Here is a 23,195-nt window from a genome sequence, read left to right as displayed (position 1 = left end):
CGAATACTAAACCACTAACAGCTAAACAAATATTAAATTCTCGAATCGCTACAACACGCATTCAATTCCCTGCGCCAATCTTCTATTGTGGTTCCTTACTGCTTGACACAGACTTCATTTTCCCTGCGATGCGCGAGGTTCTATAAGTTGGAATCATTGCGTTTTTTGTTTATATATTTTACATTCAAACATCTTTTATCATTATGATCATTATTAATCTAGAGAGGGGGGAGAAGCAACTTAAATTACCTAATATATGTGTACGTATATATATAATTTATTTCTGATAGCTTTCCCTTTTAAAAATTATTCATTTCTGTGAAAGAAATACTCTCACTGGTTTTGAAGGCTACAAAGAAAGTAATCACGCATTTTAAAATACAAAAATGAATAAAAGTAAGCATATAAATAGTTTACTTACTTCATTAATCGATTTATTAAATTGTTATTTGACGTCGCTTTTCTGCCACTTTTGGCTAATCACTACGAGTGATGATATGAAATTGATGAAGGGACATTTACAAAGAGCACCCATGCCCAGCCCGGTATTCGAACCCTGGAGCTCTGACGTCGTAGGGAGCTGTGGCAACCACTCCGCCACAGAGGTCGGTGTAATTTCTTGAATTTCTAGTTAAAATTTTAATTTATTTAATTACCGTCATCTTCAATATTAAAGCTTTCTTTTCCTATGACAATATCTGTTGAAATAGCAGATATCAGGAAGACAGAAGTAAATGTAAAATGAGAATTAACATAGAATTGGTTCGCAAATGTTGTTCATATTTCCCTGTTTCTCGCGCACTTTCAGATGTATTTTCTCTACTTTCCTTTTCAGTACGTAATTTGGGAACCCAGAATTCTGTTTCCTGAGAAATTTCCCTGTCGTATACAACACAGCTCCTACGATACAAAGGCCACCGGGGAAGAATGGCAGAAAAGGGTGCCACTGCCAGCCGAGGGAACGGCAAAGGCTCTGGGGTGGAGAGTGCGACCGATGGACTCTCTCCAGAAGGAGCTTACCCTTGCCACGGAATAACCGCGCCTGAGAAGCAGTGTTTCCTTCCCCTCCCGTCAAGGGATTTAAAGGGAGACGGTGGAATCTCACCCTGACGTCACCAGATTCCACCAGCTGGAGAAAGTGGCTGAAAGCCTCTCGGACATTCAGCGGCAAACGTTTGAAAAACATTCGCGCGCTGGAAGTAAAGAAATATGCGAATCAAAGATTGGTTCGGAAGAATATTGCAAAGAAATAAAGCAACTTTTTTTAAAAATTATAGTCGGGTCATCTCCGATTACCTAGGTGACCCAGAGTATACGCCGCTGGTATTAGAAGGCAATATAAAACTATGTCCTTAAGACCGAAGTTGATCCACTTCGTCCTCATCAATAATACGTCAGACCTCAACATCTAATCATAAAGCTTTATTTGTTTGTTTCTCTAGTTACAGGTGCCCGACCCTGTGGCCGAGTGGTTAGCACATCGCGCTGCGACGCCAAGGATCCCGGGTTCGAATCCCGGTCGGGCTTGGTTGTTTGTGAATGTCCATTCATCAATTTCATCATTTCATCACTCATCCCCATCTTCGCAAATTAGCCAAGAGGCACAAAACGCAAAGTAAAATAAACTAAATCAATCAATCAATCAATCAAACTCTAGTTACAGGTGTCACTATGCTGTCTTTTAATGCGTATGAGTTGTAATATGCTTCCCAAATCTATTATTGTTTTGTGTTCATTTGATATGCAAGTAAATTCACAAGTCTTATCCTACGTTTTTACTTTTCCTTTGTGTGTGACAAGATGCGACAGTCGTCGCACTTGTTCTAACTTTAAATTAACTGGCCCTGAGTCCTCTGGCACCATAAAGTGGAAACTTGAATTACATTCATTTTTTTAGCCCGACCCTGTGGCCGAGTGGTTAGCACAACGCGCTGCGACGCCAAGGGTCCCGGTTTCGAATCCCGGTCGGGCTTGGTTGTTTGTGAATGTCCATTCATCAATTTCATCCTTTCATCACTCATCCCCATCTTCGCAAATTAGCCAAGAGGCACAAAATGCAAAGTAAAATAAACTAAATCAATCAATAAACAATAAACAATTGAATTACATTCGCTTTCTTGAGAGTAACCGAATTATTTGAAATCGGCTAAATGAGTTGCAGAAACCTCTTTGCGGGCTTTGTATAAATCGATTTGCATGTGCGTTTCCGTTCTCTTTACGTAAAAGAAAACTCAAAATTTTCCACTGCGTCCATGTCGTAAATTGCAACTTACCGTGACTGCAGTTCTACCTACAAAAAAGGATAAAATCTCGCCATCGTCAAACAGTGTTCATGCAACGTTTCACAGAATAAATTTGAAGTTCGTAGCTAGTTGTTTGTAAGTGAAACGCACGGGGAGGTAAAAACAATACGCGCGTTAGATTTGAAGGAAATGTATAGGGAACGTCAGAACTATTTTTTTTCACATGTCGGTAAGTCAGTTGAATTTGTTTCGTTATAATAATTATATCAGCGATCTTTGTTTTTTCAAAGTACTTGTAGTTCCAGGTTTATAAGTTTTCATATAATATTTGATCTGTCAGAGGTACAATTCTCGCTTTGCCTAATTTCATATACTGCAAACCCTGTATGAGTTATAAGAAAATACAATATATGGATAATGGAAATTGATGATAGCTCTTAAAGAGGAGGAAACTTCCTCTCTCCGGTTGCGAACGAATTTAGGAACATAGGGCTTATGAAATAGAACATAAGAGGAGAAAATCCCATGCAGCCCCTCCCCCCTTCTTTTCACTTCAATTCGTTCACTGAATATGACTTAAATACACGGTGTGACACACTCACCGAACGGTCATAGCAGATATGTGCTACATTTCATAATTCTTTCATCTAAAAGAAGTATGCATTTTAATGTTGTGAAAATCTGGTTTTGAATATAAAAATCCTGCTCATTTGTAATTCTCCCCAAAAACAAAATTATGTAGCCTGGATATCTCTCGTCGTGCTCATGTGCAACCGTCTGTCACTGTCGGATATTGAATAGCTTTTCTCCAACAGAAAAATCAATGTCCTTCTTTCAACGCTTTGTTCGGTGGGTACACCGCGTTGATTAAGGCAAATAATATGTGGACAGCGGCTTCTTTGACGCGGGAAAGGAATTAATTGATTCTCATGCAGTCCAGATACTTTTACTTGCTAATGCATTTGGTGTGTGTGCGTGTAGGGATCGATGCGTATATTAAAAGTATAAGTTGCAACTGTAAGTTTCTAGTAAATGCCTTACGCGGTGTGTGAAATTTAACCGTGTTACTGCTGAAAATTCATTGTTTTGCTTTGTAATGTCAGATGCAAATGTAAATATGAATATTCATGAACATATGTTTTCGAGATTTTTGCCCTCTTTACAGTTACCATTTATACATCAAGAACAACTACGTGTGGGTCTTTATGTTGTGTCTTGTCCTTATGTGTGCTCAGCTTGTATTATAGGTGTGGAATTGTAGTCCTCAAATATACGAGGGCTTTCCGCAAAGTAACTTCCGTTTTGATCTGGCGCGTGGAGTACTGGGGGTAACGGCGCCATGTTTGACAACAGTTCAGCGTGAGTGATTACGCATCTGGCTGTGGCAGAGTGAGAGTTGTGCAACCCTTATTCAGTCAACAACTGCCGTTAAAATGAGAACCCAGCTAGAACAGCGGTGAGGTACGCTTAATAAGAATTATCTTAGCTGTTGGAAAGCTGTTGAAGGAGAGAACAACGAGTGAGAATGCCGTGTGACAATGGTGTCCTATGCATGGTAATGGTTGTACAGATGTCTACAAATCTAGGTCAACACCGAAATATTTGGAGCTCTCCCACTGAGATCGAACCCGGGACAGCATATTCTTCAAACTAAAGGTATGAAAATTTGTACGACATAACAATATGGCTTTGAAATTTGGAAAACATTGCCTGGAATACCTGGAATTAAAATTGAATTTTGTCTTGTTACTGCAAGAACCACTCTGTGCGTTCATTTTGGCTCGGGGCCGAGATAGTGTGTGACTGCAGACGGCGAGGAATGATGCAGATGCCGGCATTTTTTATCTGTAACGTCCCGCTTATTTTTACACACATATCTTTAGCATGCAGACAATTATATTTATATTGCATAGCGAGTACTAACCTGTGTTACAAGAGTTGTTCAAGGTGGTGGCCAACTGCATTCACACATTCCCGGTATTTTCTATTAAATTTTGATTGACATATTTGTTCTGTTTGCAAGTTGTTTTCTTGCCATTGTTAACCCGGCAGGACGCACGCTGGGTAAAAGAATACCAAGAAGAAAATTGTTTCAAAGCCTATAAATAATAAGATCTTCAATAATTAATCTCATTTTTTTAAGTTTGAACATTTTTATTTCATTACGCAAAGCTAAGTTGGAAACAAATTAGAAAGACGGTAAGAAGAGCGTTTTCTGCCATAACGTAAGGACGCGCGCTGGTTAAAAATTACCAATACGTCTTAAGTAAGAATTTTAATAGTTTTAAAGCAATTTCATTGATTAATATAATTTTATTAATTTTGAACATTTGAATTGAGTCACACAATTGATAAAAACGAGAAAAAATGACATGTTGAAATACCAAGCTGTAACGTATGAGCGCGCGTTGGTTGAAATTTGCCCAGGCATTGTTTCTACGGCCCTGTGAGCGGAACTAACGAACTAACTGACAGCCGATTCAACTCGGAAGAGTTCATTGGAAAGATCAGACAATAATCGGAAGTGATAAAAAAATATATTTCAAAATCGACTGGGTAATTTTTACGGGTTAAACAGTAGACGTAAGTTGTCAGCGCAGTTACAGTGTTGTTATTCTTGATCATTCTGTGAAAGAAAACGCCATTGCATTGACATACAAAAGTTGATTGTTTAGGCGCCGGGAGAAAGCACAAAGCAACAAGATGTCTGAATCTCGCATTTCAATCGAAATTGTTGCTCGCTTATCAGTACAGTTCTGTTGTTTTAGCGTGGCAGTGTAATTCCTCTCTGTTTAATTTAAGTACGTGTGCATAAGCGTTTGTCCAGTCTCATAGACACATCACTCTTAGTTGTTTTCTGTGTAATTCCAGTGCGTGTTTGCGTGTGTTTAATAAGAGTGTGAGGCCATTGAAATGCCAGCCGAAAAGTTCGTTAGAACAAAGAAGTTTTATGTATGACATGTGAAAAACGAATGATGTGAGACGTTTCACGTTTGTGGGAAATTTTCACAGAAATTCGCTTGCATTGCAGCTCTCAGGCAGTTAGGCAACATGTTCTGAGATTTAAGAGAAACAGAACTTACCTGAATTACGAAGAGGAACTTTTGCGCGTCAATCAAAATTTTATCAAAAGATGCCGGGAATGTGTGAATGCAGTTGGCTACCACTTTGAACAACTCTCATAACGCAAGTTAGTACACGTTATACAATATAAATATAATTGTCTGTATACTAAATGTATGTGCGTAAAAATAAGCGGGACATTACAGATCGAACATGTCGGCATCTGTGCCGTGCCTTGCCGTCTGCAATCACGCACTATCTCGGCCCCGAGCCAAAATGAACGTGTTGTATTACTGCTGCGAGTTGTTAGTTTGGTAACAGAAGCTATAAAATACATAGTGTGCTGATGGGGAGTATTACACGGCCAAAGTGGAGAGGTAAATTACGAATGAACATCAATTGCCCTAAATTAGATATTTTGACCTAAAATTTTCACAGCATCCAAATACTGCCCTGGAATTCAATAAGGCGATTACGTATGGCGAACTTCTAATCTACCGTAACAAAACTGGGAAATACGCTTGCCACCGTTGATGCACGAAGGGGATATTTTGAAAAAGTGTGTATGTGTGCGTGTATTCAAATGTACAATGGGCATAATATCGACGGTGTTTGCATTTTAGGAGAGCTTTATGGGAATATATTATTCTTGGTAAACATCACCTGAATGTTTTATTGTTGTTATTCTATGATCATGCATCGTCATGCATGTAATCAGATCATGCACTTTTATGACGACAAGGCTCACAATTACATCAGGGCAGTATTAGATTTGAGCGACAGTCTCATGCAACACTTGCAGCAGTGCTGACGTTTATGTCAAAGAAAATTGAGCCCGAGACCTTGATTTTAAAAGAAACTAATTGGTACCTTTCTAGTAAAGTTTGACAAAATAATAGCAACTAAATCGGGTCTCTTCATTATCTTCACATTGGAATCGAGGAATCCGGTGAGACCTAAGATTTCACTGGACCTTTCGCTTTCTTATAAATTTTCTCTTGTCGAAAACCCGCTGTGATATTCCATGCCCTGCAAAATTACTTATATTTCTTTAGAAATTATTGTAAAGTATTCAAGTGAATCTTCCTATGGTTTGATTTCGCTGTTGGTTAGGTTAAAAATAGGTTTCGGTACCACAAAACTATTACACGTATCTAGACAACAGTACGAGAAACACACGAAGCTTCACTTGAATATTATACTACAAGGATTACTAAAGGAGATATATTTTTTCAGAACTTGGAATATCGTAGCGAGTTTTCGACAGGAGTCAAATTTTCGAAAAAGCCTCTTCCGACGCAACCCAAAGGTTCAGAGACATCTTAAGTTGTTCAAGTGTTGTTGGGTCTAATTGTGACTTCCATGGCGGAGTGGTTAATACAGAGTGCTACGACGCCAGGGATCCCGCGTTTGAATCCCGGCCTGTGAATGTCCCTTTTATCAATTTTATCCTCATCGTTGCGATTGGCCAGAAGTAGCAGAAAAGCGACGTAAAATATCCTAATTCCATGAATCAATCAATTTTACCTTCTTATTGAGACGTAAACAATTAGATTGCCTGTATGAAAACAGTAAGATCGTCTGCATTGACGTAAGTGAGGACAAACCGGAAATTGCTTTGAAAAGGCAAGCAACAGGTTGAGGTGCGCAGAGATCCTTATTGAAAGTTAACAATGTAACTTTAACAATGACTTCAGTGGACCGTGAAAACGGCAGAGGACTCAAAGGCGAGAAGGGAATCAATATAAAAATTGATCTCGCACAACCTTGGCACATATATAGATTTCACACCAATCGCATACTCACCCGTTGTGACCTATTGTCTACGATCGAGTCGTCGACGATAAAGTTGCAGGCGGCTGCATACTCCTGCGGCCCTATTGGGTCGACGAGGCTCTCCTGGGTTCCCGGTGAGTTTTTCGGGGGGCCAAAGGCTGCGTCTCCCTCCTCTGGCCACTGTGGAAGTGGAGCATACCGAGAGGAAATCAGGCAGCCAAGGTTACATCCCAGAGCATGCGCGTTGGCTCCCCACGAAGCACGAGATGCCGTGACTTTTCGCCCCGCTTGATCGAATGGTGTTAATTATAATTGCCCTCTCCCTGTCAGGATTCCTTTCCCCGTCCCTTGAGGTCCTGGGCGTAGGCTGCAGGCAGGAAGATTCATTTCCGAAAGCTTTTTACGTCACTGGCAGTTTTCGTGACTGAAAGGTATGGATTTTAAATGCTTCTCCTCCCCCATCCTGCTGTGTCTAAAGCTATCCGACAATAACATCGTATTATCATCAAGGTTGGTAAGTGCTCTCCGGCTGAATCCCCCCCCTCCCCCCCCCCCCGGCCAGAAAAACTGCCTGTACCTCCGAAAGTATTCATCCATTTATGAGCACGCATGCATATAAATACCGGGTGTTTCATAAATAATTGAGGGGTTGCAAAAATGTATTGGAAGTAAACTATTGAACTTAACGATAATGAAACCAGTCCAGATCGACCGAGGAACGCAAACACTTCGTGCGTGTATGTTTTGTTAAGTTGAGAGTTCATATCCCAGCCGCTAGGCGACACTCAAATCACCCACATCACTCGCAGTGTTTTGTGCGATGTTTTGGTCCCCAAGATCACCGGACCTTACACCGTGTGACTTCTTTTTGTGGAGTTTCATTAAAGATAGGCTATTCGTCTCACCGATACCGCGTAATATAGCAGACCTAAGGGATCGTATCATCGCAGCGATATACACTATGACAGACCCATGTCGTTGCGAGTGTGGCAAGAACTAGACTATCGTGTCGATGTGTGCCGTGGTGCAGACATTGTAGGTGTAGAAACAAACTGTTTGAGTTCGTTGTTCGTTCTGAACTGATATATTATAACAGACCCGAATTCAACTTTTGAGCGTACTAAAGAGTAATATAATACCTTAGGAGTTTGGGTATTTCCAAAGCCTCTGCCCATTCTTATTACATCGCAATGTGCCATGAAGGCACACAGGAGTGTGGGTGGAGGGTGATTAGTATTAAACTACCCTTAGTTCTGACTCTCCTCCAATAAATTAAAAAACAAAACAAAGAAAAGGCAGTATCCTCTTACATTGCGAGTTTGTGTTAGTATTTCAGTCTTCATGTAGTAAGTGATACATAAATGAATGCAGTGGTGAACACTCCATATACCATGTCCACTCCATATACCATGTCTATGGGTGGGTGGTCAGCTGGTATTTAACATTTTGTCAAGATAGTATGCAATGAAAAATAAAATGTCACACATACGTACATACATACATGCATATATAATTGCAATTTGAAAGGGTAGGTGTGTGTTTTGTAGCTCCCGCTACCCCTCTTTCGAAGGGAGTATTCGCTACTGCATGCATGCATGCATGCATACATACATACATATATGCGTGTGTGTGTATGTATACGTATATTCATGAAGTAAAAATTAATTTTGCATATATTTCGTTCCAGGCTATACTGATTTCTCTCGATGCCCGGCTCCAAATTATGTGAATCCAATTCCGTGGGTGCACCCAGATGTGGACGACAAACGTTAGTTGCTTTTATAAAGTGGATGCAGAAAATTACGTGTTGTGCCTGGTCTCTGGAATCTGTCTCAACGATATTTCTCATTTTGTAAGAGATAGACCTAGTTCAACTCGTATCATGTATTGACAGAAAACGGTATTATATTCATTTTAGTACAGTTTTTTCCTATGAAATCTTAAAACTGCTTTAGATGGATTTTGAAACAAAACCAAAGTTTTGTAAGGGTACGTGCGATTCAATGTGAAACCACTTGTTTAATGATGAATTACATCTTGATTTCCACTTTTTTATTTCGAAATGGATGAAATTATTGGACACAGGGAACTAAGAAAACGGTATGCATATCTTTGTAAATCCATATTTTGTACTTTATTGTAATATCTACATAAGCCGTTTCGCACCAAATGTTTTTGATGGGTGAAATATGGTTTTATTATGTTATCGAAAAATTGTAATACTTATAAATGAGATCATTTAAAATGAATTCAGTTTGAATGTGTACTTCAGAAATTTTCTCTCCGAAATTTTCTAAGAGTGCGTCTCAATAAACGCTTTTTAGATATAGCTTTAAGCTGTACAGAAAATAGCAATGCCTTTAAAAATTAATTTGAACCGTGGTATCTTTGATTCTTTCAAGGAAATTTTATTCAATGGTATTATAATGTATTACTTAAGTTTATAAATAAATTATATCTTTTTTTCTTACATATTCTCCAGTGTGCTATATTTTTAATTCCTTGGGTGCTAAAGTAACATGAAAGTATGAATTGCATTCGACGTAGGGTTACATAATATTTTGACCCAAAAACGAGACATATCAAGAGGTCAGTCAGTTTACATCCCTCCCACTTTTCTGAAAAATCGATTATGGCTAATTATAAAATTATTGTTATTAAAGTATCGATCAGATAAACGAGACATCATAAACAATAAATGAAAAAGGTATTATTATTATCATTTCGATATGACTTACATTGTGTTGCTGGTCCCTTCTGATCAACCTTTGATGTTAGTCCGACGGTGAAGTTGAGGAGTGCCAAAAGTATTCATCAGAAGAATCAATCTTCTTGAGAACAACTTCACCAACAGTTCATGAAACTCCCCACATATCTGACACACAACGCGAGATTTGTCTTTTTCAGTTTGTGTCAAGATGAAGGAATTTAAATTCTTGTTTGGAGATTTGAATTGAAACTATGGGAACACACACAAAAAAGCCGTACAACTGTCTGCTCGAACATTCTCGACGACAACGGAACATTTTGACTGGTATGAAGTGCTTGAAAAAATAGAGCTGTTTAGCATAGTATTGCAATGACGCTAGTTTAAAAATTCCATCATCCTCTATTTTAACTTGATATGTCTCTCAATTTTGGATATGATTTTCAAGATATCTCCTAGACTTTTATAAAACGGACGAATAGCGTATTTTAATAATATCGACGGGACGACTGGGACATACCTCTGAAATGGGACTGTCTAGGTCAAAACAGGACGTATGGTCACCGGAATTCGAAGTGTGAAATTTATCCTGCTATATGTTACTTACCACATTTACATATGTTTAAACGTTACCCCCACACCCCCTATACGCCTTCATGGCGTGGTGCTAAGCACAGGGGAACACTTTACCTTTTTTACATATGTTTAAACAGAATAAGAATAGGTGCCTTAACTTTTGTACTGGTCATTTTCTACCTGATCATTCTTTCTGGTTTATTCTCATAATTACTAGAAGCAATGGTATCAATGTATGGAAGTACATGTACGTACATATGAATGTGTTTTGCGTATACGTACGCAAAGTAACTTCGTTCCTCAAATATAGGTTTAAGGAAACGGGTAGAATAATATTACCCAACATTTTAGTCTGCATGTAATATGGTACCAATTCTGGAAGTGGAATATCCAGGAAAAAATATGTTTGAGTAACAACTAAACCGGTAAAATTTAGGTAAAAAAATACCTCATTATTATAAGAAATATAAACACGCAAATCTAAGAACGACAACTACATTTTATTAGCATTAAAATTGGAATGAAGTCCTCTTTTCGAACTTGTTTTTGGACACGACGTACTTTTTACGAAGTTCATTCTGTAAATTTTCTCAGAAGTTTAAAAGTTAATATCATGAATAGGGGCCATTATATATTGGAAGTCAGAATTAAAAATAATATTAAAAAAAAGAAAAACCTCGGGGACGTGGTCTACCCTGACCCTCGTAGAGCATCGCTACTGCGAATACGTCAGTGCAAGTAATGCAAATGAGCTGTTCTTTTGCGTCATTTTGTATTTACATAACTAACTAACTAACTCTCGAAGGTTCATGGCTGCAGCAACACAGGCCTTCCATCTGTCCCTATCCTGAGCAAGATCCATATACTCTTTTCCATCCCTGCCGATTTCCTTTAGGTCCATCTCAACATTATCCCTCCATCTTCGTCTTGGTCTTCCTACTGGTCTCTTACCATCAGGTTTCCCAACAAAAATCCTGTAAACTCTTCTTTCCTCTCCCATTCGTGCCACATGGCCTGCCCACCTACAGTAAGTGTTCTTGATTAAATCATATCATATAATAATATCTGGACATGAATACAAATTATGTATGTACTTCTAAATTATGTAACCTTCTCCACTCACCTGTCTCCTCATCCCTTTTATGTCCAAATATTTTCCTAAGGATCTTATTTTCAAATACTCTAAATTTATGTTCCTCTTTCAATGTAAGGGACCAAGTTTCGCATCCATATAATACTACAGGCAAAATTACTGTTTTGTATATTTTAACTTTTAGTTTCTAAGATATTAAACGAGAAGAGAAAAGTAAGATGCATTTCCTGAATTAAGCCTGCATTGTATTTCCTCTTTAATATAATTTTGTATTTACATATATGCGAAAAATTAAAAGTTACAATTGATTGTAATATCGATGATGCCTCATTTACAGGTGCTACGGGTAACTCATCTGACTCAAAATTATATATCTGAGAAGGGAGAGAATATAGTTCGATTGATTTTTTTTATTTAGCGTCGCTCTTCTACCACGAAGATGAGGATGAGTGATAATATGAAGAAATTGATGAGGGAATAATCACAAAGATCACACATGGCCTGGCCAGGATTCGAACCCAGGAACCCGTGGCGTCGCAGCGAGCTGTGCTAACCACTCTGCCACGGAGATCGGCGAGAGAGAAGATAAAGGAGAACCAAGGAACTTCAAGTTAGTGATTAAATGATTTATGCTAATCGTAGAACAAAAGAAGTCTAATTTTTTGAAAAAAAACTTCGTATCTGCTCCATGTCTACTCGATTTTCTTGGTAGGAGCGCCTTATCGATTTCCCAATGGTAATGTTGTTGAACGTTTCCAATGAAGTCAGGGTTATTTTTTTTTTCTGGACAAAGTTGAGTCGTCATAACACATGAATATTTACGTTCCACCTTAGGCCTTGGTTCCTAATGGACAGCAAGGTACATTTGTTAATCCGCCCCTGAATGTTCTGGATTAAAAGCGTTAAACGGTCGGTCCCTTTCATTTGGGAACGGATACGTGATTAATATTTGATTGAAACTCGAAGGCCGTGGGACGAAAGTAGGAATTAGCAGCCATGTGGCACCGTCCCATATTCTAATAATTACCTTGACTATTTTGACGACTTGGTAATACCGTACCAACATACGTGAGGAAATTGTAACGTACTTTTTTTCAGTTTGAACCCAGATAAAACTAGATAGCAAACTTTGTTTATTAACGATCGAAACCAAAGGAACTGTTGAAGTACAGGCATTTTCAGTAGAAGTGATCCACAAGAACGATTAAAAGTATATTATTCACCGAATGCACAACACACTACGAAGAAAAAACATGTCCCTCTAATTCTGTTGCATTTGCATTATATTGCGTTGCTTGTGTATTAACTCACGATTTCCACCCGGATAATTCCGGGTTCGAGTCCTAGCCAAGACATTACGTTTCTTGTGCGTCCGTGATGTAAGTAACTGAGAAGTTACAAGAAGAGATGTAAAATAATCAAGCTACAAATACAAGTTCTGTGTATTAATTATAATGATTAGAACTAATATTGAAAATTAGGAGGAAAAGTTTGGAAGCTGTCATGCCACACACTTTTACAACACATTTTCAATGTTGCTATTCCCTTTGTTATCTCAAAAACTAAACGAAGAAAGATATGTGTCGCATTTAGATACGAAGGGTTCTTTTCGCAAGTAATGCAATTCATAAGCATGATTCATAAACAGTAGTTAGGTGAAATACGCAAGCAAATTGTTAAATGTTTCTGCGTATGTATGATAAATTGAGTGATTGGGTGCCGTCCTAAATTTACAAAACCGGTCCTTCTGGTATTTGCCAGAAGTAACAGATTACAAGTCGGACGCTAAACACAAATGCTAAGGAAATAAAAAATCGCTGAAAACTTACTTGAATTCAGTACATAGAGTAAGTAGTATATAATATGCCAGGAGAAGCCAAATAAGAGTTTCGTTAAATTATAAACATTGTTTAAAAAAAGAAAGCGACGAAACAAAAAAATAAAGAATAGATTCACAAAAGTAATTTTGATTTTGTGATTTGATTTCCTATATTTTACTTCGCTTTTTGTGCCACTTTTGGCTAATTTGCGAAGATGGGGATGAGTGACGATATGATGAAATTGTTCAATGGACAATCACAAATATCTATGCCCAGGCCGAGATTCGAACCCGGGGCCCTGGCGTCGTAGCGCGATCACAAAAGTAATATTCAACACAATAAAAAAATTGCGTACCAGAAATGCAACTATATTGCAATTCTAAAATGCTTTGTTAACTTAGCGATAAAACAAGGTATCGTAACGGAAAATTTCAATTAGATACAGTTGAATAGATGTGACAATTGGTTTTGTCACCTAGGTTTTTATTATTTCATATTTTTCGTAACTGTGTATTCTCTTGAAGCTTGTATAAAGAAACAGCATTTTCTGAACCTTTCGCGTTTATCTGCAGTAGAGGTAAATAGCCGGCTCTGCGCCCTCTTTTTGGGCTCAGTGGGCTCGCAGTGTTGCCAACACTCCCCAAGAAAATTTCACCATGTGATATTTTACAGGCGAAGCTAACCTACAAATAGGAGTTGGCAACACTGACTAGTACCAAGAAATTTTCTTCACAAACCTTTTGTTTTTAATTTTGCCATATGATATTTCACAGGCGAGGCTAACCTACAAATAGAAGTTGACAGCGCTGACTACGATCTATGCTGTAATATTTTGTAGCCTTCTAAGATGATAAGTATGCAGTAAGATGGAGAGTTGGTGATAAATGACTACGATCTAATATATGTTAATTGGTAATAGTGGTGGTGCAGTGTTGATGCTCTTGTTACCCCTCCTCCTCCTCTGTCTTTTCTAGCATACTGATCTATTGCATGCTAACCAAACCTTAAGCAATATTAGGAGGCAGGCTCTTCTCTCTTGTAACGCCACGGACGGAAACATGCATACCTCTGCCCCCCCACATGTATGTATGTAATGCGATTTGGGTGGGGGGAAGAAGGGGGCCAATTTTGAACTTACGGCTGGAAATATTTCTATAAAATAACAATGCCTATGAATCTGTTTGACAGGGCCTCTCCGATGGTGCAGTGGTAGCGTCGTCGCCTTGTAATCAAGGGGTCACGGGTTCGATACCCGGTGGAGGCACATGGTGGTTCGGATCCCACTTTAAACTGTAGGTCCAGTCCCGATTAGCTTTACTGTGCATAAAGTGGACTTAAAACACCAACTCAATCAATCAATCAATGAATCTGTTTGGCTATAGGAAGCAAGCTATGGAAGTGCCCGTCCAGCCTACGTCGTCGTTGAGCTTCAACGAACTCCTGCCTTCCATGCTATCTAAACTTAACGGTCTGTTAATTATACACTTGAATAGCATCCTGACCCAGTACGACAATGACGTGGGCAAAACTTTCTATGTATTCAACAACAACTTGAATTATTACCAGTTCCCCATCTGTGGCAAACTTAAGTTCAACATGAATCCCGAGAACAAAGAAGAGGTCAAGGTTTCCTCTGGCAAGAACATCTATCGCATCAAGCATGATAGGATGGATAGTGCCACTACGTACGATGTATCTGCTGGCGATCGCCTGTACGTGGAGCTCTTGAACGACTACGACAAACTCATCCCTCTTTTCGTGGAGATGCGAATCACCTACCCTATAATAAATAACCACAATGGTAACAATGCCTAACGACATCTTTGGTCACACGAAACGCGACGACCACGGCGACGAGCTTCTCATGCTCGACGTCAGGGTCAAGAAGCTGCGAAGCGACCTGCAGGCCCTGTAGTCCACGCTCAACTCCAGCCTCCAGACCGAGATAGCCAGCCTGCAGTCTCAGTGCCTGGACCCCGTACTCAAAATTGACGCCGAGCTCAAATCGATGCTGCAAAAGTACACCGACCTCGCGTCAATAGACAACCTCGACAACTTGGCGCTGAGCATAGGCAAGCTGCAGAACGAACTTTTGAAACTGCAGCAAACGCAAACTTCTGACGTAGAACAGCTGAAGCGACACTTGCAGGACCAAACGAGTACCATCCAAACTGAACTGCAAACCATCATCCAGAGTATAAAAACTCAAGATGACTACGATCGCGTGAACGCCAGTATTGCCAAATTGCACGAACAGTTTCAATCGTTTGAAATTCCTACGTTGGAAAGCATCAAGGCTGAGCTTCAAACGGACGGTTTGCATGCAGCCATCAACGAAGTTAAAACTAAACTCCAAACGCTACAGGACTTCATCGACAATCTACCTTCGTCCAGCGAGCTGAACGCTATTGCCCGTAGTGTTGCCAACATAAAATTCCAACTTGAGACCTACGAGGATTTCGGGAAGCTGCAAGGCACCATAACGCACATTGAGGATGCTCTTACTGTTATTAGAAATGATCTAGCAAACGTACACGAAGCACTGGAATCCAAACTGCCTGGCATCAGGGATACTCTGGCCAGCATCCAACAGCAGATCACCAAGTTGGAAAATCTAAACACCGAATCAGAGTTGTCGCAATTTCATCACTTGATCGACGACATACAGACTAAGTTGGAAACTTTGCAACAATCCACCCCCACCCAGGACGACATAACACAATTACAAGAAGGCATACGCGCTGCTGCTGCTGCTTCAGAGTTGGACGCGATGAAAAAAGCTTTGGAGTCACTCCAAAACACGGTGGCCACCCTGCCTACCTCGCAGGAATTGAAAAGTGTGAAGAGGGCTCTCAACCGAATACTCAAATCCGACGACATCAAAAACATCCAAACCGAAATTGAATTGCTTCGGGAGTCTGTTGCAACCTTGTCTACCAACCAGAACATCAGCGAGCTACATGGCTTGTTTGCGGAAATTAGAACCCAGGTCCACGACCTCGCAACCCAGAGCTCCGAGTTGACACTTGTGGAAAGTCTACAGCAGATTATCGCCAATGTGAAAGAGCAAATTTGGCAGCATCGAGGCGAGCCAGGAATCGGCCATAACCAATTTCAGTACCCAACTACATGAGTTAAACGAAACATTCAAGAGTCTTATTGTCGATGTGAAGATCAAGCCCGATTACGACACTGTTGTCCGTGTTATCGAGGAGCATCTGGATTCAATAAATGGTAGATTGGAGGATGTGGAGAGCGAGGTTCGAACCAATGTAAACACTCTGAACGCCAGCATCGACAATCTCAAGTCCACTGTTGTCATCGAACTGTACAGCATTCCAAACGGAATTTTCCTCGCTCTTCCATCCGGGTGCCAAACTCTACATGCTGACTCCTGCCAAAGCCTATCACCAGTTTTTCATCGCTGGCACACTTCAGTTCGTCAAGGTTTCATACTGGTCTTTGCCTCACGCAACCGACTACCCAACCATGACCGTGACGAACATCAGTGACGAGCCTAAAATAAGAGGAGTGGAGTTGGTCGATTTCACCCACCCCGAATCTCGTGACACAGCCTATGCCGAAGATGCCACTCAAATTATCGACATAGAAATAGGTGACAAGCTGTACATAGAAAACCCGGCATTGTCTGCGGCCAGAAATCCCATCCAAGCTATATTCTTATTTTCACACAATGTCTAGGCAGGCTATTGTGAACGAGCTGCACAAACCTGCACGGCAAAACTACAAACGATTGGCGGTAGTAACCAAAAGCATAGACGACCTGTGGCAAGCTGACCTTGTGGAAATAAGCAGTGGCAACTTAAATAATTTACATAAAATCAACAAGGGGTACAAGTATCTTCTCACCGTTACAGACACATTTTCAAAATTTGCGTGGGCTTTACCCCTCAAGGCAAAAACAGGAACCTGTGTAGTGGAAGCATTCAAAACTATTTTCAATGAAAGTGGCAGGCGACCTCGATTTCTTCAAACGGACAACGGAAAAGAATTCTACAACTCTGTCTTTCGGCAATTTATTCAAAAACAAAATATTCAACATTACTCGACTTTTAGTCACATCAAAGCCAGCGTAGTGGAACGTTTTAACCGAACTCTCAAAACACGCATGTGGAAACAATTCACGCTTCAGGTGAATTACAAGTGGCACGACATGCTTCCGGAACTTGTTAACAGTTATAATCACAATTTGCATCGCACGATAAACATGAAACCAGCTGACGTCAACAAATCTGACGAGCAGCGTTTAATTTCTACGGTTTATTGTCCAAAGTACAAATTTACAAGCAAGAAACCGAAATACAAAATTGGAGATCAGGTGAGAATCAGTAAATTTAAGCGTTCGTTTGAAAAAGGCTTCACTAAAAATTGGAGTACGGAACTTTTCACCGTTGTTCGAGTCTTACCCGGAAACCGTCACACGTATATAATAAAAGATAATCGCGACGAAATTCTGAAAGGAAGATTTTACGAAGAGGAACTTTCTAAAACAAAATACCCCGACACGTATCTTATTGAAAAAGTATTACGTAGAAAAGGTGACAAACTGTTGGTGAAATGGCTCGGACTCGAGGAAAAAAGTTGGATCGATGCAATCGAGGTGATTGTGTAATGGGTGCTTGGGATGTGGTACGGCGACTGCCAGATTTTCCATCGGAACGTCAGGATAGGAAAAATGGCGAGCTTCTACCCGACAACATTCGCTGCCTCATTTTTGGACCTTCTGGATGTGGAAAAACAACGTTGCTTATTGATAATTTTCTTGCACCCAACTGGTTAAACTGGAAGAACAGGCACCTGTATGTTTTCTCCAAAAGTTTGGATCAACCGAAGTATCGCCAGCTGTCGAAACTGTACGAGGGACTAGGCATAGCTATATTTGCTTCTGAAGTGATACCACTAGACTGCTGTCTCGAAAATTCGGTGGTGGTTTTTGACGATGTGATCCTGGAGAACCAGAACGAAATTCGCAATTTTTTTACTCGGGGTCGGCACAGAGGCATGGACTGCTTCTACCTTGCTCAGACTTTTTCCAAAATCCCCAAGCAGCTACTCCGAGACAATGCTAATTTCATTTGTTTGTTTCGTCAAGACTACACCAATTTAAAACACGCTTACGATGATTATGTAGGTGGGGACATAAACTACAATCAGTTTTCCAAATTTTGCTCTTCATGCTGGAACCAAGATGATTTCGGATTTGTCACAATAGACGAGGAAACCCAATAACGGAAAATACAGAAACAAAATTAATAATTTTCTAAACGTTGCAACGTTACAAGGAACGTCTTGACTTATTATAAATAACTACATACAAAAAAATGAAACGCAAACTTGCAGACGACAACCTGAAGCTGCGTAGCTACCTGGCAAAACGGTTTAAGGGTTGGAAATCCGAGAATCTTGGAATTTACGAAGAGAAAAAGCGTCAGGACCAACCTATCATCGATGCTATCAGTGGACTTGGTAAAGAAATCAAAGATGTCCCCGAGCAAAACAAAGAGTTAATCAACCAGCTTGTGCCACTCACTGCTCGAAATTATACCATACCCACACCGATATCCAGCATTCACACTACTCCGTTTGAACTTGCTCCGGCTCCGAGACGTCAGGCCCTAGGCAGTACCTCTTCGGACAAGCTAGTCGAGCTGGGTCCGTTGGCGAGGGATTACATAAGCACCGGGAAATTCTAAAAAGACGAGGTATTCGGATTGTACCCGACCATGGAACATAACGAGGGTGTGGAAGATTGGAAAGTCAAAAGTCACGTTCGAGGGTGACGATGTGAAAATCAATTTGGGCGAGAAGAACAGCTGGACTAGGTATCCCGGCACGGTGGGACTATGGGAGCTCATCACCAAAATGCACCCCAAAGATTATACAGACGAGGATTTCCAAAGTTACACAGAAATTTTGACCATTACGGACGCCCTGTACCAAAAGAACGACACAACACAGAATCGCGTCAAATCCAGCAGTGGCGAGAAGTACAGGAACCTCATGAAGCCGATATGGAACCAGGTCAAAACTGGCAGTGGCGTCAAAATCTACAATACCCTACCTAAAGAGTTTGTTTGGGTAGACGACGTGAGGAAACTTGTGGACCGTTTGCTGGTCATCGCAGGCGAAGAGAATGCAGGAAATCGCAATTTCCTCAACGAGAAGGTGGGCATCGTGGACATGATTAGCTTGAAGCTAGCTAACTTTATTGTGAACGACAGGAAAGGCATAGGGTACCTCATCAAGATCATCAACAACCTGCCTCCGAAATTTTGGAATTTGGCCGAGGGTCGAAGTCTCGTGAACGATATTATCAACAGGCTGCCCTTCGAGATGCACCTGCCGGGTTACCAGTACTGCGGCCCCGGTACCAAACTCGAACAGCGACTGGAGAGAGGAGACAAGGGTGTGAAGCCCCTGGATGCTGCATGCAAGGATCACGACATTGCTTACAACACACACACAGATCTCGACGCACGTCACGATGCCGACAGGAAGTTAGAGCATGCAGCTTCCGGGAGACTCGTCAGCAGAGACGCCTCGCTAGGTGAACGGGTTGCTGCATTGGGTACGACCATCACTATGAATTCAAAACGAAAATTGGGGTGGGGGCTGTAAATAAATAAATAACACCCTGTGAAATTAGCAACCATGAAATCCAAGGTCGTTGTTTACCAGATACCCTACACAAACCTCAAGTCGCTCGGAGCTCTGGATGGATTGCTCACCAAAAAGCAGATCGAGAAGAAATATTCCTGCCTGGCCAAAGGTCATGGGATGAAATTGCTGGTCAGCATCTCTCAATTGAGGAGGTTGCAACGTTCGCGAAAGCAGCAGAAGACGAGGTTTCATATTCAGCATCCCGGTTATCTTGGCAGCTTTGGGCGCTGTAGGTAGCTTGGCAGGAGGCAGTGCCGCCATTGCCAAGACCGTCATCGACGCAAAGAAGAACAAGGCCGAGCTGGAAGAGCAGAAACGCCACAACCTGGCTGTGGAGAAGAATGGGAAAGGTGTGACCATGAAGCGAAAATACAACCTCGAAGCTTTGAAAAAGTTAAAAAAAAAAGAAGAGCCCTGTCCAACCTCGATATTGAATCTCTGATCGATCCGTTGGGGATCAAGCACTTCAGGGGTGTTTTCATGTCCGATTCTCTACTCTCTGTTGTGAAGAAAAAAGAGTGTGGCGTGGTTAACCTGGACACTTACGAAAATCCAGGTACCCATTGGATATGCTACCTGAAAGTCAACAACAACAAAGCATTTGTTTTTGATTCATTCGGAGGCATGCCACCTGGTGGGTTGGTAAAGTATCTCAGTGTTGTCAACCTCTACTACAATGACGAACGCATCAAGGGTTTCAGCGATGTGAACTGTGGCCATCTCTGCGTTTCCATGCTTGCCTTCCTCTCGGAATTAAATAACCCAACAATCGAGGATTTCCAGAAAGCATTGTGGCACCTGAAGCACTATGGGAGTGTTCCATCTCACAAGCGAGACTTCGCTTCTGAAACTCGCATTGCATGACGATATCATCTATCCTAAATCTATTGCTCTTCGTGCATTCTACAGCATGTACCTGGTACCTAATGTGACGGTACACAACAATACCATGAAAATTGGCAGCGAAAAAATCAGCATCACCTCTGGCCAGTACAATCTGTCTACCTTGTAGGCTCAATTGCCAAGAAGTGTGCTGCTGTCGCAAAATTCTGTAACTCACAGGGTGGAACTGGTGTCTGCCACGGAAACCGTAGACCTGGGTACCATCGGAGAGCTTTTGGGATTCGAGAACAACACAAAGCTCGAACCTGGCATGACGCACATCGGTGCTAATATTCCTAAATTTCTAGCCATCGAGACTCTGAACATACATTGCAATGTGCCAGAAGGTATGATCACCAAATCCTCGGACGGCATCCCAGGGAGTCACAAGCAGACAGGTATTATCGCTACGTTCAAACCAAACTCTGAGTTCATGGAGCCAATTATCTACACACCCTCCCCACCGATATAGTTCCCTGTGTCTCGTAACCGCATAGACAACATAGATAGAATTGGCAATTACCAACGAGAAGGGAGAGGTGGTTGATTTTGCAGGAGCCACGACCACTGCCGTCCTGGAGATTAACATATAATAAATAACCATCATGGAGCAAATCGAAAGTTACGAGTTGCAGTCCTTCCCTCCCAATCGTCGCCCGTTTGCTAACCTCAACGAACCGAACCGAGAGATTGAGTTCGATGTGGACGTCGGGGATGGATTCATTCACCCTCACAGAGCTGATTTGTATATTAAGTTTGATGTAGTGAAGAGAGACAATGGCGAAGCATTCTCCACCAACGCAAACCTAATACTCGTGGACAATTTTGTGCCGCACCTGTTCTCGCAGGTGGAAGTTAGAAAGCATGGCACCGTCATCGATAGGGTTGACTACCCTGGGATTACCTCCACAGCTGTGGGAACGCTGAAACTCTCTAAGACCAATGCAGCATACTACCAGGCAGGGGGATTCGAAGCAGGTGCAAAAATCAAAACCCAAAGTCACACAGTACTGTTTCCCATGCGCATGCTTCCAGGCTTCTTCTCCGACTACACAGAGATCATGTGGAAGGGTGGTTTGCGCGTCACTTTTCGCAGAAGCACCAAAGACAACGATGCGCTGATGCGTTACAGCACCTTGAGTGCGGACGGGACCACCCCGATTCCAAACACACTACCCGATCCTGCCAAGTGCATCATCCAGTCCATGGAGCTGCGCATGCCCGTAGTGGAATACGAATCTAACTATGCCCTCAAGTACAAAGCAGACATCCTGAAGTATCCCCAAGTCCTCTTCTAGTTTTACGGTTACCAGTGCGTGCAGAAACCTGCTTCTGGCAATCATTTTGAATTCGATGTTACCACACAGTTCAACAGCATCCGGTACGACATGCCAGAGTTCGTGGCTGTACTCTTCCAGACAGGGAGGGACAATAATCAGGAGAAAGATTCCAGCCAGTTCGACAATTGCAAGATTAAGAAAATCTACCTCAAAAATGGTAGGAACGAAGTTTTCCCACGTGAGAACTACAACCTAAACATTGGAAACGAAGATTACCTGAAATTGTACGAGGCGTACACAGCGTGACTTCCGGCAACGTGGAGGTGTATTACAACCCTGACGAGTTTATAGCTCGCAGAACCATGTTCGTCATCAACACATCTAACAGGAAGCAGGTGGCCTCCGCGATGGCGCAGTGGTAGCGTCGTCGCCTTGTAATCAAGGGGTCCCGGGTTCGATACCCGGTGGAGGCACAAGTGGTTCGGATCCCACTTTAAACTGTAGGCCCAGTCCCGATTAGCCTTACTGTGCATAAAGTGGACTTAAACACCAAATCAACCAACCATGAGGAAGCAGGTGGTTGTTAACGAACAAACCAACATCAAGATTGTCTGTGAGTTCCACGATGCCTTGCCCGCCAACACCCTGTGCAGCGTCATCCTTATTGCAGAGAAAACTTTTGTGTATGATGTCAAGAATGAAAGAGTGACCGAACAGTTTTAAGTACAAGAAAAAAAAATCGCATAATTCTATAAAAATTATACTGACCTTAGGTTCAAACATTAGATTTTTTGTTAACCTGCAACGCAGTGTCCAGGATGTACTTCGAAGAGTGGAGGTTGATAATTGAGCATACTTCATGGAACATCTTCTTACAATATTAAGATTTCACTCTCCCCTGTCAAAACATTGTGCCATGCTGTTCTTTTTGTGGAGAAGATTTTTTTTTTTTGAGAATAATCTGAAAAGAAAATAATAAAATTTAATTTTGATGCATTTTAGAAATAATCACACTTGAGCGCACAAAGAAACTTCCTCTTCGGCCCTGCATGTGCCCCTTTTTCGTCCCGTAGG

The 23,195-nt window shown here is 41.3% G+C and overlaps 2 protein-coding genes across 3 annotated transcripts in view; one reads left to right on the top strand and one right to left on the bottom strand.

The window, feature by feature from the left end:
- LOC145986465 (uncharacterized) overlaps positions 1–7,252 on the bottom strand; it is a 30,980-nt gene extending 23,728 nt beyond the window's left edge. The window contains exon 1 of the mRNA XM_083120505.1: positions 7,113–7,252. The gene's annotated coding sequence lies outside the window, so the exon portion shown is untranslated. The remainder of the gene's footprint in view (positions 1–7,112) is intronic.
- Positions 1–9,552, top strand: part of LOC145986463 (uncharacterized) — a 199,620-nt gene extending 190,068 nt beyond the window's left edge. For both annotated transcript variants that reach the window (XM_083120503.1, XM_083120502.1), the window contains exon 4: positions 8,770–9,552. In XM_083120503.1, coding sequence (XP_082976629.1) covers positions 8,770–8,855 — 86 coding nt within the window. In that variant the 3' untranslated portion in view covers positions 8,856–9,552. The remainder of the gene's footprint in view (positions 1–8,769) is intronic.
- Positions 9,553–23,195: the final 13,643 nt, after the last annotated feature.

This window comes from Lepisma saccharinum, chromosome 4, assembly GCF_977018435.1.
Source record: "Lepisma saccharinum chromosome 4, izLepSacc3.1, whole genome shotgun sequence".
Classification (NCBI taxonomy): domain Eukaryota; kingdom Metazoa; phylum Arthropoda; class Insecta; order Zygentoma; family Lepismatidae; genus Lepisma; species Lepisma saccharinum.
This window is presented reverse-complemented; position numbering and strand designations above follow the sequence as displayed.